Raw genomic sequence first — 16326 nt, forward strand, 5'->3', positions numbered from 1 at the left:
GGATTACAGGCACCCGCCATCATGCCCGGCTAAGTTTTGTATTTTCAGTTGAAACGGGGTTTCACCATGTTGGCCAGGTTGGTCTTGAACTCCTGACCTCAGGTGATCCGCCCACCTCGGCCTCCCAAAGTGCCAGGATTATAGGCGTGAGCCACCGTGCCTGGCCTGGTAGTTACTTTCTTACAATTTTTTTTTACAAGGGTAGAGGGCTATTGTAATTACTGTAATTACAAAGATCAGAGATCAATCTGAACTCCTGTGCACAGGTCACAGTGGTTAATAGACCAGATGTCTGAAATAAGATTCCTTGGTGCCCCCAGGACTTATTCACATGTGGCTGAATTCAGGACTCTGGAGGGCATGGTTGAGGTAAATCCTGTAAACTGGCCTTATTCTGCTGCTTAGAGTCCCATTGACAACAACCTTAATTAAATGCTGTAAGGGACAAACTGAAAAGATTTGGTCCCTGCCTCTGTCAGCCAGGTTAATCAGAGTAGCCAGGGGAGTTGTATATTCATGTGAAAATCTGCTAGAAGCCAAGACTGCAGAATCGAGGAGTGAGAGAGGCTGTCAGATTGCTCGTGCCTCTACACATCATGCTGGGTATACCAAGAATGCAAGGCCCTGACTGCAACGCACTTGGGCCATTTCTCAGGGTTGTGTTTGCAGCATGCAACCTTGAGAGAAGAGGCAGTGTCTCCCTCCAGGACAAAGAGGAGGTCTGCGTACTGCCGTCTATAAAACAGCAGATTTTCCAAGCTTGTCGTTCCTTCACTTGGATGCAACCCACTGCCTGTACAGTCATCCATTTAAACCCATAGCGTCACCCTGTGGGACTTGGATGGCAAGGGCAACTGCTTCTAACATGCATCCTCTTTCCCGTAATAAGGTCCTTTGTCTCTAACCCAGGAGTCTCATCTTCTGCCAGCAGTCACGACACAATAACAGGCTAATTTATTAATTTCTAAATAAAGCAACCCTCACAGTCTGTTTTCTTGCCTACTTTTTGCTTAAAGAGCTCCATTTCTGGGCCAGGCGCGGTGGCTCACGCCTGTAATCTCAGCACTTTGGGAGGCCAAGGCGGGCAGATCACGAGGAGATCAAGACCATCCTGGCTAACACGGTGAAACCCGTCTCTACTAAAAATACAGAAAAAATTAGCCGGGCGTGGTGGTGGGCGCCTGTAGTCCCAGCTACTCTGGAGGCTGAGGCAGGAGAATGGCATGAACTCGGGAGGCAGAGCTTGCAGTGAGCCGAGATCGCGTCACTGTACTCCAGCCTGGGCGACAGAGCGAGACTCCGTCTCAAAAAAAAAAAAAAAAAAAGAAAAAGAAAAAAAGAGTTCCATTTCTGACATCCAGTATCTGGATAGTACAAGCTAAAACCTTTAAGAAAATAAATCTCTTCTCACAGGAAGAGTTCTGCCTCTTAAAATCCTTTTGCAACCATACCTGAACACCCAAACTGTCCTTGCCCTATAAGATAAAGGTACATAGTTAGGTATTTTCCCCTCTGTTGATGCCTGAAAATCCTGCAGATATCGGAACTCAGGCCTTAGAAAATTCTGTACCCAAGAATTTGCAATTCTCTTTGGAAAGTTGAAAGCACCTTTAAAAGCCACAATTTGCAAGCCAGGTGATGCACTGTAACATAACGCGGAAGACATGAGGGCTGCTTCCTCAGATCCTAACAATCCCATTGCCCCACTACCAGAGCAAAACGATCCCCCTCCCAGAGAATGCACCTCGCCAGAGGCCAACCCACCCGGTACCTCAAGTTCCCCTCCACCACGGCCCCGCCCCTCCTTCTGTAGATCCCGCCTCCTCCGTACCCTCGGGCCAATCAGAGGGCGGCGTCCCCTCGCGGTTGCCATGGTGGCCACCGAGTCCCTCCCATCACTCACCAGATGTGCGGCGGCTCGGCCAGGCGGTGGAAACGGGTGGCGAAGGACAGCAGCGTCACCAAGGCCAGCAGGGCCCACCGGCCGGCCGCCTCGAAGCGCCGTGAGCCCCGGGCAGGCCGTTTGGGGCTTCGCGCCGCAGCCTCGGCGGCCACGTCCCGGCCTGCGGCCCTAGCAGCCTGGGGCCCACAGCGGCCCCTCCGGGGACGCAGTTCGGACTCTGCCAGGCCTCCGCCCGTGGCCGGCGGCATCTTCCCCCTCCTCCGGGTCGCCCACCGGCCCAGAGGCACACTCTGACCAGCCGCCCCGCCAGGGAGTCACAGGAGGGCAGCTCGGGGTACCCCGGGAAATGCAACTCCCTTCCACGGCAGCGGAGTGCGGGGCCCCGGGCTCGGGGCGGGGCGGGCAGCGTGGTCGCGGCCCGGGCCGCTAGGAGGCGGCAGGAGGCGCAGAGCATGTCGGGACCGGGAGGGCCGGCCGGCCCGAGGGGGGACTGTGCAGGAGGGGTCGGGCTCAGGGAACTGCAACTCCCAGCAGCCCCCGGGTACGGGGCGTGGCAGGAGGGCTGGGCGTGCCAGAGGCGACCGGAAGGATCATTGTAGTCCATCCAGACCCTCGCTTTATCCGGACGAAAGCTAGGGGCCTGACTCGTCGAGTTTCAGTGGGCCTTAGTTGTTGAGTCCCAGGCGCCAAGTTTCTCGGCCTAGAGGAGGGGTCGCGCGAAGTGCCAGATGCAGGCGGGGAAGGTCTGTGGCGCGCACCCGGGTGGAGGGAAACTGGTTAGACACTTGGAGACCCTGGGGGGCGGGGTCAGAGGTGAGCTGCTCCGCCCGCCCAGCAGACAAAGACTCCCGGCGTGCCGTGCGTTGCGCCGGGCACGCTCTGCGCCTGCGTGCTGCCCGCTGCCCGCTGGGTCTCGAATTCCCCGGAGGGTTGGGCTGGGGGAGGAGGCGATCCTGGTGGGGAGTTCGTAGCCAGGTGGAGTCGCTGTCCGGTCGCGCTTCATTTCTGCCCCGCCCTCCCTGCTCCCCTTAACAGACCCCTCCACTAGGGCTTCCAAACGTCGCCCCAAGCTACCCAGTTTCTCGCAGCCCTTCATGCTCCTCTCTTGGCCCTAGCAGGAGATGGCCTTCCAGTAATGTTTGTATTGTAAGAGTCCCTGGGCAGGGCGCGGTGGCTCACGCCTGTAATCCCAGCACTTTGGGAGGCCGAGGCGTGCGGATCACAAGGCCAGGAGATCGAGACCACCCTGGCTAACACGGTGAAACCCCCGTCTCTACTAAAAATACAAAAATTAGCCGGGCATGGTGGCGGGCGGCTGTAGTACCAGCTACTCGGGAGGCTGATGCAGGAGAATGGCGTGAACCCGGGAGGCGGAGCTTACAATGAGCCAAGATCGGCCACTGCACTCCAGCCTGGGCAACAGAGCGAGACTCCGTCTCAAAAAAAAAAAAAAGTCCCCGAGCGAGGAGAGGCAGTCATGACAATCACCTGGGGAGCTTCACGGCTTTCACATGTTCTTCCCGGGGGCCGCTCCAAAGCCACTCTTCATCTCTGGTGGAACGGGCCCGAGAATCTGCATGTTTTTGTAAGCGGTCCTGATGGGTCTTAACGCGCCGTAAAGTTTGAGAACCACTTTTATGGCACTAAGGAAGGTGGCACGTTAGATGGGACTTTGTGTCACGTTAATAATGTATAGTCCTCCCTCTTCCAAATGGGATTTTAGGAGTCTTTTTCTCAAATCATGTGTAAGACATGGTTTAAAAATAAAATCTGCTAAAGTAATCAGAATGCATATTTGAATTGGAAACAGAAGTCTTCCAGGAGTGCTGATGAGATGGATACTTGGGCTTAAAATTTAGTTCTACAAGTGCAGAAAGGAACGGGGGATGGTTTGCATAGTTATCACTGGTAAGAGAAAGCAGAAAATGCTTAAGAGATTTCAGGTTTCCTGCTTGTGGGTCGTGATGGAGGGGAGCAGCGTTTACCATGCTTTTGGTCATTCGTAGTACAGATCCAAAGGTGTAATCCAAAGGCATTTAACCATTAGGTAAGGCATTTCTTCAGGGATTCTAAGCCAATTAATATCTGCCACTCTCTAGTGGTCACCAGCAGTCCCTGTCCCTTGGCCCCAGGGCCCCTGTAGCCTGGCTAAGTAAGGAAAGGGGACTGCATCTCCAAATAAGAAAGATCCAGTTGTGGCCACCCAATTCCTCCTCTTCGAAAGGCACTTTCTGCCCATCGCCTGCTTTCTGTGCCAGGACCATCTTTACTTTCCCCACAAAAGGTACCTTCAGGACAGGCTGGGACTCCTGGGCTTGGGAACCACCTTGGAAGGGCCTAGGTTCCCACTTGTACCCTTGCCATCTAGCAGACTGAGTTGGTAGTACAGGGATGGTGAAAGCAGGTTCAGGAAGCAGCTTAATATTCTGGGGGTGGCAGAGGGGAGAGGGAGCTTTGGTGAAATGTCTATAGTCAGAGGGGTAGTAAACAGGGTATCTGAGAAGTTCTGTCAAGTTCTCCCCCATCCATAGGGATACACGTGTTGGTGGGAAGATTCATGAGTGCTAATCACTGGCGAGTCTTTCCTGGGTTCCACTTTGAAATGCTGGCTCCCCAAGAAGTAGCAGAGAAATTAACTTTGAGCCCCTTAAACTTTGGAGTAGAGATCACACACCCAGCTGCCCCCAAGGGCCCAAAGGTAACAAAAATGAGGAAAGTGGGCCCAGATACAGGCCATGGCAGACCTTAGAGGGCATACCCTGGTTGATGGGGGCCATCAGTCTGTTCCCATCAATTGTTGGTATTTAGGAGCCCAAATCTACTGTCTCCAGATTTTTTAAAGAAAAAAACAGGTGTTGTATATAAAATATCATGATTTTTATTTTTTATTTTACTTTATTTATTTTGAGATGGAGTCTTGCTCTGTCCCCTAGGCTGGAGGGCAGTGGCACTATCTTGGCTCACTGTATCCTCCGCCTCCTGGGTTCAAGCAATTCTCATACCTCAGCCTCCCGAGTAGCTGTGATTAAGATGCACACCACTACACCTGGCTAATTTTTGTATTTTCAGTAGAGATGAGTTTCGCCATGGTGGCCAGGCTGGTCTCGGACTCCTGACCTCAGGTAATCTGCTGGCCTCAGCCTCCCAAAGTGCTGGCATTACAGGCATGACCCACCACACTAGAACGAAATGTCCTGATTTTTAAACATTGGCAACTACCTGAAACATTTTAAACTACTGTGTTGAGCAAACAGAAATTCTGAGGGCCAGATAGGGCCCCAGTGGGCTGCCAGCTTTTGACCTCACCTTTGGGGTGAGTGAGCATATCTGCCAGCTGTTTTTATGGGGACAGCTGAGAACCTGGACTGCTGGGAGGTGGGGTTGAAGGAGACAGGCACCAAAGCATCAAAAAGTTAGAATTCCTCGTCTTTCTGCATTGCTAGAAGGAATCCCTGCTATCATTTTAGGGCAACCCTTCGTTTTACAAATGAGGGAACCGAAGATTAAAGAAGGCCAAGGTTTGTCCAAGGTCATGCAGAGCTGGTTCCTGCACCAGGTCCAGACCAGATGCCAGCTCCCAGCCCGCTCTACCACTCAAACTACTGCATCACAACCAGGCCATGCTCTGTGGGGGGACACCAAACCTGGCCCCAGCAGGAGCGTAAGAAACTTCCAGCAAGTTGGAAAAAAATGCCCTTTCCTTTTTTTTTTTTTTTTTTGAGATGCAGTCTTGCTCTAAATTACAGTGGCTCGGTCTTAGCCCACTGCGACCTCCACCTCCCGGGTTCAAGCTATTCTCTTGCCTCAGCCTCCTGAGTAGCTGAGATTACAGGCACCCACTACCATACCTGGCTGATTTTTTTTGTGTTTTCAGTAGAAGCAGGGTTTCACCATGTTGGCCAGGATGGTCTCAAACTCCTGACCTCAAATGATCCGCCCACCTTGGCTCCCAAAGTGCTAGGATTACAGGCGTGAGCCACTGTGCCTGGCCAGAAATGCCCTTTCTGACCAGAGTCAAAGTTCCCCCAATGCCTGGGTAGCCCAGCTTCCCCATTGGCTCCTGAAATCCACCCCTTTAGGTTTCCTTTCCCTGCTTAGAAGCTCTGCCAGAGGGGACATTCCCTGGGAGGCTGAGGGTCACCACGATACCATGACAGAGTCTGGCAAGGTAAGGAAGGCACTCACAGACTGGCTGCCCCTTTGGGGGCCTCTTGGACCTCAGGAGCTCAAACCAGCACAATTTTGGAGCCAAGGGACCTCACGAGCCTCTCAGAGAGCTCGGAGTCTTGACCTGAGTTGCCCAGATGCAGGCCTGAGAGAGGAGGCCTGGCAGGATAGGAAGAAACGGTTGACTCCTCCCGAGCTGGAGCCCACCCAGCATGTGTTAACACGCGCCTTCATCCTCTCTCCTCAGCCCATCCTCTATTCCTATTTCCGAAGCTCCTGCTCATGGAGAGTTCGAATTGGTAAGAGCTGTGCCTCTTCCAGACTGAGTGCTGGAGTGGGGTGGACTGGGGTGGAGAAGCTGGCCTGGGATGGAAGGGGTGCTCTGTCAGAAAGGACCTCACCCCCAGCAACCAGCATCCCCCGACTCCTAGAACCCCCGTCCCTTCATGGCATCTCCACCCCGGAAACGCAGGGTGAGGGTGGGAGGAAGGGGGTTGTTTTTTTTCTTGGGACTGACACTTCTCCCAACACTGCTCTCCAAAGCCCCTTGGCAACCGTGTTTAAAGCAGGGTCACAAAATCCATATGCCCCTGGTAACTAGCAGGGGAACAGCTGGCCTCCCTCAGTTCTTATCTTATTTGAACTGGCAAAGCAAACAGAATGGACCAGCGGGCCAGCGTCAGCCTTGAAGGCTTCAGAAAAGCAGAAACAAGGGCCCTGTGGCTCGTCCTTTTTTGACCCTTCCCTCCCTCGGCTTAACACAGCATTTGGCAAAGGCTGTACTGTACTGAGGAAAAGCAGCCTGTACTGAGGAAAAGCAGCCTGTGCCGAGTGCTTTTGTGTGCCTGATTCCATTTAAACCTCAACAACCGTAGGAGGGAGGTACTATTACTGTCCCCATTGTATAGAGGAGGAAGCTGAGGCACAAAAAACTGAGGCAACATTAAGTAACTTGCCCAAGATCATTCAGCTACTAAGAGGCAGAACTGGAATTCAAACCATATAGTCTGGCTCCAGAGGCCTATTAAGTTACTTGCCCAAGGCCACACAGTTAGCAAGTGACTGTGTTGAAATTTGAACCCAAGAAGCTTGCCTCTAGAGTGTGGAGACAAAGCTATCCTCTATGACCCCTCCTCCATCCCGCAGTCACTGGTATTTGCTGGGATCAGTAAGCAAGAGCACTGGGTGCCAGGAGAAACTTTCCTCCAAGATGAACCCATCCCTGGGTGCTAGTGCCTCTGCCCTGGCTGAGCCAGAAGCCAGAAGCCAGAGCAATATAGGTGCTGTCTGTAGGGCCTGTGTGCTTTGGCCTTCCCTCCTCCAGGTGTCTCCTCCAGCCCCAAACACTGTCACTCCCCAGACTGGAGCTGACCGGCACTAGGAGTAGCCTGGTGTTGCCCAGGCTGTCTCTACACCATGACATGTCTGGTCCTTCTCCCCTCATTCCTTTGCCCTTCCCTGAGATTGGCCATCACCATACTTGAATGCCCAAGTGCGCATAATACACTCACGCATGCACACGCACGCAGTCTTCTCCACCAGTGCTGACCCACCCAAGTTTTTTTACCCTCAGCTTGCCAGGGGAAATTATCAAAAGGGATGGAGAGAAAATCTGGTGACTGGAGTCACAGCAAATGCGCTCCAAGGCCACCAAGGAGCCCAATGCCTGTCTGGAATCTCTAGTAAACAGCCCTGAGAACAGAGAGAATAGATTGGAAGAGATCCTTTTCCAACAGAACAAGAGTGCCATCTGTGTGTGCTCTGTGTGGCCACCTGAGCTCCTTCACTTGGCGCTTAGTTGCCTTGAGGGAGTAATTGCATGTCTCCAACCAAGACACTGGTCATCACTGTGTAAGGCCCTGGGGGAGCAGAGGTAAACACGACACACCCTTGCTGTCCTCCAGGAGCCCACGGAGTGGCGGGGCACACACCTTTATCACCACCCAGCGGGCATGAGGGCCCCATTGGGGGGTCCAGATGGTGAGGTCTCTAAGAGTTCAGGGGTGAGCGAGGCAGAACATCATGCATCTGGGGTAGGGAGCAGGTGGTAACAAGGAAAGCTGGAGAGAAGGGGATAGTGCCAAGGTGAGCCTTGACCACCCAGAAGTGTAAAGAAGCCTCCCCCTCTTTGGCCTTATGTCACCCTAGAAGGGCTCTTTTCTTTAAGAATATGGCCAGAGGCTGTTGCCTGACTCTGCTATCTGTGGTCTCTCCTAGCTCTGGCCTTGAAAGGCATTGACTATGAGACAGTGCCCATCAATCTCATAAAGGATGGGGGCCAACAGGTAAGAAAGCTGTTCCCAGACCACAAAGTGGGAATTGGAGGCCTTGAAGAGGCACTAGGCAGGGGAAGAAGGGGAGGCTCTGCCCCAGAGAAGTGAACCTGTGTCTTGTGGACTGTCACTGCAAGAGGCTGCTGGCTCTCCCTTGTGGGACAGGGTGGCACGCTGTGCAGTAGCAGGAGGCCTGGGAAGGGCCCAGGTCCAGGCTGACTAGGGTAGGAGCCGCCTTGGTGGCCATGGTGTGAGATGCAGGGAAAAGCCCATAGCCAGGCTGTTAGGATGAAGCCTATGGCTCAGCAGCCGCTGGGGTTTGGGATACTTCATGGATCCCCCAGGGATTACCCTGGGCCTAGGATTTAGGGCCTTCCCAGGGAAGGGAGAGGGGGGTGGGCGGCAGGCCTGGGGTTCTCCGGCTTGCTTGGTTCTCCTCTGGCCAACACAGTCCAGGCCACCCAGCCCACCGGGGCCTTGTCTCCACAGTTCTCTAAGGACTTCCAGGCACTGAATCCCATGAAGCAGGTGCCAGCCCTGAAGATTGATGGAATCACCATTCACCAGTCAGTGAGTGCAGGGCCTAGGGGAGGGCCCTCGTGAGAGCAGTGCCCTGAATGAGAGCGCCTGACATCTCTTCCTCGCCTGTGTATGGTCAGGGTGCCTAGCACATAGGAGAGGCTCAATACAAGGCTCATGGGGAGGGTGGGAGGTTGTTTAGGAAAATAAGGGAAGATTCAAGCACGTGGAGAACCAAGTTCTGCAGGATAAGGTCCAAAATGGCTTTATAGGGCTTGAGCTGAGGAGGTGGAGGGAAGAGGTGTGGTGATGGTGCTGGAAGAGGAGGAGGAGGAGTTTGCTGGCCCTGTCCCCTCTGGCCTAGGGTTCCTGGGCCCTGTCCCTGCCTCACTGCTTCCCTCTGGACAGCTGGCCATCATTGAGTATCTAGAGGAGACGCGTCCCACTCCGCGACTTCTGCCTCAGGACCCAAAGAAGAGGGCCAGCGTGCGTATGATTTCTGACCTCATTGCTGGTGGCATCCAGCCCCTGCAGGTGTGGCACTTGTACACTTGCACCCTTGCACACCTCACACACTCTTACATTCACACATTGGCTGTGTGAGCTGCCCATTGTGGGGGCGGGTGCCCAGTATGGGGGCGGGGGCGTCAAGGGAGGGAGGGGGATTGGATTCTCAGGGGCTTTGACCTGGACCATGTGAAAAAGGGGGCAAAGATCTCAATCTCAGAAATCAGCCGTCCCAGCTGGTCCCCCACTGCGTTCCGAGAAGCTCTAGTTTCTAAGGACGCATGTACAGGTGCTTGAGGTGGGGAAAGGGCCAGGATGGCAGGGGAGACACTGAGCAGGCCCCAGGCCAGGCCTCCCGCCTTTAACCAGAGGGGCTTCCCTTTCATCTGTGCTATCTCGGTCATACACTGGGATACACGTAGGATTTTATTTTGTAAGTGTCACTGTTAAAACAGACAAGTAAGTATTAAAAACAGTTTATCTGTACCAGCTTCTACTCTGAATGAGGAAATAGCCCCAGAAAGGTGAAGTGACTTATGCTGAGTCCCACAGGTAGGTCCTAGCAAAGTGGGGACTAAGTCAGGACCCCTGCATGCCTGTGCCCCCCACTCCCATGTCATTTTAACAAAGGATGTTGGAGCAAACAGACATCTCCATTTTGAGGAAATAATATTCCTCCATAATGAGGAAACAGGTAAAATGGCTCCAGGAGTGCCAAGATGGAGCCAGGCTGGAAATCTCTGAAAGCCAGTCCTGTGGACCTCCCTCATCCCAGCCCCACCCTCTATCACACTCCCTCTGCTCACAAGGGACCACACAAGGGAGAAGTGAGGGAGACAGGCCTGAGTTGTAGGCGCACCTGCCACAGCCATGGCCGCGTCTTGTGTCACATGAATAGGGATTCATGCACATCTCTGACGGAATTACATGGCTTTTTGAGGCCACTGGGGCAGCCTGTGAAGGTGGCTGCTTGGATGGCTACCTCCCTCCAGCCTCAGCGCCCTGGTAGAAGGAAGGGGCTCATGGAGCCTGGGGGAGAAGGGATAGATATGTCCAGCCAGGGGCAGATGGGAAGTGAACTTCCCTGAAGGGGTTTGGCCAAGGGGCAGTCCCCACCCAGCTCTCAGAGCAATCACAGACTTTCTTTGGGCTGCATAGAACCTGTCTGTCCTGAAGCAAGTGGAAGAGGAGTTCCAGCTGACCTGGGCTCAGAACGCCATCATTTCTGGATTTAACGGTGAGTCCTCACCCTGTGAGCTGCCCCACAGTGGCCTCTTAGAGGTATGGCCCTCGCACACAGGGGCCTGGGTATCTGAACCACCCTCCCAGGCTGCTTTGGTCCTGACAGTTGCGTGGGTGAGGGCAGGACTCGGGAAGCGAAGGGCTGGGTGGGCCTCCAGACCTTAGCTCCAGTGCTTCCAGGAACCTTGGTCCCTGCACCCACAGCCCACAGCCCTTCATAGCTGAGTGGCCCAACTTCAGCTTCACTGCCCACTCCAGCCAGGAAGCCAAGGCCAGCACAGTGCCAGCCACCAGAGTGAGAGCTGCCACGGCGGCCAATGGCAGGGCTTGTCCACTCTAGTGGGGGAAATGGTGGCTGGCTCTGCGGAGCCTAAGGAGACAGAAGCTTGTCCCTAGCAGCTCTCTTCAGACCTGGCTGCCAGTTCTCGCCAGCAGCCGTGCCCAGTCTGTCACTCAGTTGGGCGCTCATTTCATAACTATGGAGGCCAAGGCCCAGAAAGCTTGGTGTCCCCTTCCTGCACCTAGCATAAGATGTTTATGTGGCCTCCCCACAGCCCTGGAGCAGATCCTACAGAGCACAGCAGGCACATACTGTGTAGGAGATGAGGTAAGCTCTCCCCAGGCCCAGCCACAGCGGCCGCCTCCCTCATGCTGACCCCAGGCTGTCACTCTCTTCCCCTTAGACTCAGCCATCTCTCACACCCTGAGGCAGGTGGGGCTCAGAGCTTCCTGAGGAGGCATCTGCAGGGGGATCTCTGCTGTGGGGCACTCCTCAGCTCACTCCCACTACATTAAACCATCTCAAGAGGGAGTTACTCAAGGTAGAAGACTGGCTGTGAGAGGATGAGGCAGGCCAGGTGTCAGTTGAGGGATTGCACTAGATGATGTCTGCGCAGTCCAGGCAATCCATCGTCTCTGGCCTTCTCAACCCACAGAGTTGGTTGTCAGGGCAATTGGAGCACGGCCTGGTAGGGCACTTCAGCTCTGGGGGACAGACACACATGCAGGCCTAGGGCAGACAAGAATTGGGGGTGGGATGGGTGAAAGAGCCAAAGCAGATTGTTGGTACCCCCAGTAGAGTTGCACTGGACATACCGAGTCCAGCCAGTGAGTCTGGGGTACTCACCCTGATGGGAACCCACCCAACCCTCTTTCAGGTGACCATGGCTGATCTGTGCTTGGTGCCTCAGGTGGCAAATGCTGAAAGGTAAGAGAGAGCCCTGCCACCCTCCCTTCTCCTGGCTCTGCCCACAGTCAGTTACCACTCAGCTGGTGAGGTAGCATCTCATGCAGACTCTTCACCAACCAGCCAAGGGGCCCACCATGCCAGGCCACACAGCCACTTTGGCCTGGAAGAGGGCAGAAGAAATTGGGGCAGTGCTCCTACCACACCCACCACAGCCCAGATGATACTGTATAGATAGCCCCTGCTCCTAAGGGGAGGTGGCTCACCTGGTGGACCCCGAAGAGCACCTGCCTGATGTCCTCAGATGTGGTGTGTCTGTGCCCAGAAGTGAGCTCTACCTCTGCATCCCTCCATCAACCCTTCAGTAGGGCACGAATGAGCACCTCTCTGGAAGGCATCATGCTAGGCGTTAGGGAAATGGAAATGTCTGGCACATTCCCTGCCCCCAAGAAGCTTACAACAAGGGGGAAGAGAGAGTCTGTATATATAAATGCCTAGCACTGGGCCTTACACATAGTAGGTTCTCAAAGAAATAGGAATAGTAGGTAACAGATGCCAAACTGCACAAGACCTACCCATCTCCTATGAATAAGGGCTGCCCCATCGTCCTTCCCTGGACAGCTCCCTGGACCTCATCCAGCCCTGCCTTCTGCTCCCCCTGCTGCATCAGGGCAGTCTCCCTGTGTCCCTGAAAACCTTTGCTTAGCAGGTGTTTCTCTACTACAGATTCAAGGTGGATTGCACCCCCTACCCTACCATCAGCTCCATAAACAAGAGGCTGCTGGTCCTGGAGGCCTTCCAGGTGACTCACCCCTGCCGGCAGCCGGATACACCCACCGAGCTGAGGGCCTAGCTCCCAAATCCTGCCCCGTTGGCACAGGGCCACAGGAGCAGAAGCTGGGTGGGCTGAAGAGGCCTGGAAACAAGTGAGTTAATTGAGGAGACAGGAGACTCCAACTCTAGCCCTGGATCTGCCTTCCTGCTGAAACTTGTTCCCCCTCAGTCCCCTCATCTGTCAAATGCATGTGGGGTTGGGCAGGAAGATGCTGGGAGCAGCGGGGCAGGAATACTGTTATCTATGTGACGGGGCAGTCGTGAAGCTGAGATGAGAATGTGGATTAAAATGCCTGGCGTGCTCACCATAACACCACGGGAAGCCTATGTGCCTTTTCTCATCTGCTTTTGTTGTGTCTGACTCCCAAGAATGCCCACGCTGAAATTTGGCGTGAATTAAACTGAAGCCCAGGCCTCTACCTTGTTTGTCTAAGACTGAGCGAGGTTCCAGAAGATGCACACTGTCCCTAGCTGGAATCCCCTGTGCCGGGACCAGTAGAGGAAGTTAGTCAGCTGTGTGCCTACCCTGTGGCAGGCCTGGCCCATGGGACCTAAGGGCAATGAAGAGAAATATGCCCAAAAGCCTGCCTGAAAGAATCAGACAAGATCCAGGGAGATAACAGATAGAAGCAGGAAAGCATCTAGTGACCGGCTTAGTTCTCAGGGCTAGGAATGGTACTGTTGTTAAATGTTCCACTCCAGGCTGGGCGCAGTGGCTCATGCCTATAATCCCTGCACTTTGGGAGGCCGAGGCAGGTGGATCACTTGAGGTCAGGAGTTCGAGACCAGCCTGGCCAACATGGTGAAACCCCATCTACTAAAAATACAAAAATTAGCCAGGTGTGGTGGCAGGCGCCTGTAGTCCCAGCTACTCAGGAGGCTAAAGTGGGAGAATGACTTGAACCTGGGAGGTGGAGGTTGCAGTGAGCCAAGGTCGTGCCAGTGCACTCCAACTTGGGCGATAGAGTGAGACTTCATCTAAAAAAAAAAAAAAAAAAATTCCACTCCAGTACTGAGAGGCCATTTGGCCCTCTCAACCCAGTCCCTCATCTTCAGCGCCAGCATTCTCCAGACCAGTCCCAGGATTAGGCACTCGAGGTAAATCCAGTCACAAATGGTGCTGGGAGCAGTGTGACCAGGCCAGCTCAGGAGACAAAGCAGGTACCAGTGTACCACGGGCTGCCCTGGAGGGAGCAAGTTCCCATCCTTGGCAGTGTTCAGGCAGAACCAGGACCATCTCCGGGCAGAGACGCCGTAGGGAGATTGGGGTAGCTTCTGGGGATGAAATGAGATGAACTTTTTAGGACCTTTACCTCCTGAAGGCCCCACCTCTGAATACTGTTGTATTGGAGATTAAGTTTCAACATGAATTTTGGAGGGGACATAAACATTTAAATCGTAGCAAAGACCATCACCTTTTTACAGAATATTTTCCAGTAGGGGCTTCTCTCAAACGGCTGAGTGGTAAGGCAAGTCCTTCCTTTCCATATCACACTCAGCAGACACCTGATCCTGATATGCTAGAGGCCACAGGGAGACTGGATACGCGGTCTTCCCGGAGCGGGAATGGCCACAGTGAAGGAAGAACAATGGAGTGGCCTGATACTGGTAATTCCAACTCTAAGGAAGTAACAAGTTCCCAGAAATACTTCAGAAGGAGGAAAGCAATAGGGAGGTGCTGTCAGGAAATACCTGAGAAGAAAGCAAAAATTATAGGCTTGTGTTCCTCAGAAATTTTACATATCCATTAAAGAAAGTGGCAAACTTATTGGATAAATAGGTGATACACATATTCATAAGATACTAATTTTTTTTTTTTTTTAGGATGGAGTCCCGCTTTGTCATGCCCAGGCTGGAGTGTAGTGGTGAGAGCTCAGGTTCACTGCAACTTCCACCTCCTGGGTTCAAGTGATTCTCCTGCCTCAGCCTCCCGAGTAGCTGGGATTACAGGCACATTGGTCAGGCTGGTCTCAAACTCCTGACCTTAGGTGATCTGCCCACCTTGGCCTCCCAAAGTGCTGGAATTACAGGCGTGAGTCACCACGCCCAGCCAAGATACGGCTCCTTTTAACTTTTAGATTTTTTTTTTTTTTTTTTTTGAAGAGTCTCACTCTGTTGCCAGGCTGGAGTGCAGTGGAGCAATCTCGGTTCACTGCAACCTCTGCCTCCCAGGTTCAAGCGATTCTCCTGCCTCAGCTTCCCAAGTAGCTAGGACTGCAGGCCCACGCCACCACGCCCAGCTAATTTTTGTATTTGTAGTAGAGACAGGGTTTCACCATGTTGGCCAGGATGGTCTTTATCTCTTGACCTTGTGATCCACCTGCCTTGGTCTCCCAAAGTGCTGGGATTACAGGTATGAGCCACCACGCCGGCCTAGATTTTTTTCTTTATTTAAAAAAATTTTTCTTAGAGATAGAGTCTCACCGTGTTGCCCAGGCTGATCTTGATCCTCCCGCCTCAGCCTCCCGAGTAGCTGGGCCGGCTCTTACTTCTAAACATAACTTATTTAGCTCTTGCTTCCAAGGTCACAAGCAATTCTCCTTTCGGAGAATACTTTGAACTAAGGATAGCTGCTGAGTTTAAGTCACAACTGCACAGGTTAAAGAACATCAAGGCTGAATGTCAAGAGCTGTAATATGTGAGCTGCCTTTTGTAATCTTGAGCTATGTCATGGTCAATGATATGAAACATGAATGCTTTTAAAAGTTAAAAAATAATCTTAAGGCCAGGTGCGGTGGCTCATACCTGTAATCCTAGCACTTTGAGAGGCTGAGGAGGGTGGATTGCCTGAGCTCAAGAGTTTGAGAACAGCCTCAGCAACACGGTGAAACCTTGTCTCTACTAAAATACAAAAAATTAGCTGGGCGTGGTGGCATGTGCCTGTAATCCCAGCTATGGGAGAGGCTGAGGCAGGAGAATTGCTTGAACCTGGGAGGTGGAGGTTGCAGTGAGCTGAGATCGCGCCACTGTACTCCAGCCTGGCGACAGAGCGAGACTCCATCTCAAAAAATAATAATAATCTTAAATCTATTATGTGTTGACAGTGACATATTACATCCAGCGTACCCAAACATGAATCATTAATGATCTCCAGCTACACGGAATCTGCCTGGGCTTTTTGTTAGTTGTAGGGTAGTTTCGTGATTACATTCATTTACCTCAGTTGTTTCAGATCCCTTCCTCTTTTATGCTTCAACCTCTAAAATATGTTGCAACAGAAAGCAGAGAATGATCTAACAGGTTCATTTTAGTATCACAGATATCACCGAAGGAAATATTTAAATGCTACCCTTCCCTGCTCAAATGTGAGTCCTTATTCTGCAACAGACACCAGGGATGTGGAGAGGCAGTGGTTTAAAAGATAGCAAAGATATATTATGGTGTCACTTTTGTAAATGAAAACAGGCTGAATTCATATCACCCAGATTACGTTAGTGATTGGCCTGGATCCAAAGTGGAGGTTCCAAATTTGAACAGAGTATGTTCATGGGGAAACGGGCCTCACTGGGACCAAATGCTGACATAAAACTCAGAACTCACTAATCATCACTATAAACCCAGTTTTTCCAATCCCAGTTCCCAGTTCATGATACTCTGCCATGAATTTAAATGCAGATGAAAGATATTATTAATCTTATTCTCAATTTTTTTCTTTTTAGTCTTTCTTTACTTTTACAATCTTAATAGATTATGAA

The 16326-nt window shown here is 52.6% G+C and overlaps 2 protein-coding genes across 8 annotated transcripts in view; one reads left to right on the forward strand and one right to left on the reverse strand.

Annotated features, from left to right (window-relative positions):
* Nucleotides 1–2351, reverse strand: part of POMT2 (protein O-mannosyltransferase 2) — a 47739-nt gene extending 45388 nt beyond the window's left edge. Inside the window, exon 1 of the mRNA XM_025391801.1 lies at nucleotides 1904–2351. Coding sequence (XP_025247586.1) covers nucleotides 1904–2151 — 248 coding nt within the window. The 5' untranslated portion in view covers nucleotides 2152–2351. The remainder of the gene's footprint in view (nucleotides 1–1903) is intronic.
* On the forward strand, nucleotides 2351–13050 carry GSTZ1 (glutathione S-transferase zeta 1). Of its 7 annotated transcripts, XM_025391808.1 has the most exons (10): nucleotides 2354–2646; nucleotides 4003–4187; nucleotides 6318–6369; nucleotides 8288–8355; nucleotides 8833–8913; nucleotides 9271–9396; nucleotides 10528–10606; nucleotides 11166–11218; nucleotides 11769–11818; nucleotides 12524–12947. In XM_025391808.1, the coding sequence occupies exons 5-10, from the start codon at nucleotides 8863–8865 to the stop codon at nucleotides 12648–12650; spliced, it is 486 nt and encodes a 161-aa protein (XP_025247593.1). In that variant the 5' UTR covers nucleotides 2354–2646; nucleotides 4003–4187; nucleotides 6318–6369; nucleotides 8288–8355; nucleotides 8833–8862; the 3' UTR covers nucleotides 12651–12947. The 7 variants fall into 7 exon arrangements, with proteins under 7 accessions (XP_025247590.1, XP_025247592.1, XP_025247593.1 ...); XM_025391805.1 differs by lacking the exon at nucleotides 4003–4187 and having other exon boundaries at nucleotides 2351–2646; nucleotides 12524–13050; XM_025391806.1 differs by lacking the exon at nucleotides 4003–4187 and having other exon boundaries at nucleotides 8833–8871.
* Nucleotides 13051–16326: the final 3276 nt, after the last annotated feature.

This window comes from Theropithecus gelada, chromosome 7b (genome assembly GCF_003255815.1).
Source record: "Theropithecus gelada isolate Dixy chromosome 7b, Tgel_1.0, whole genome shotgun sequence".
Taxonomy (NCBI): domain Eukaryota; kingdom Metazoa; phylum Chordata; class Mammalia; order Primates; family Cercopithecidae; genus Theropithecus; species Theropithecus gelada.

Bases quoted from the DNA above. Each gene is read 5' to 3' on its own strand.
- GSTZ1 (XM_025391803.1), top strand. From the start codon at position 6,054: ATGACAGAGTCTGGCAAGGTAAGGAAGGCACTCACAGACTGGCTGCCC. The intron at 6,370-8,287 runs GTAAGAGCTGTG...GGTCTCTCCTAG, and splicing joins CTCATGGAGAGTTCGAATTG to CTCTGGCCTTGAAAGGCATT. The intron at 11,819-12,523 runs GTAAGAGAGAGC...TCTCTACTACAG, and splicing joins CAGGTGGCAAATGCTGAAAG to ATTCAAGGTGGATTGCACCC.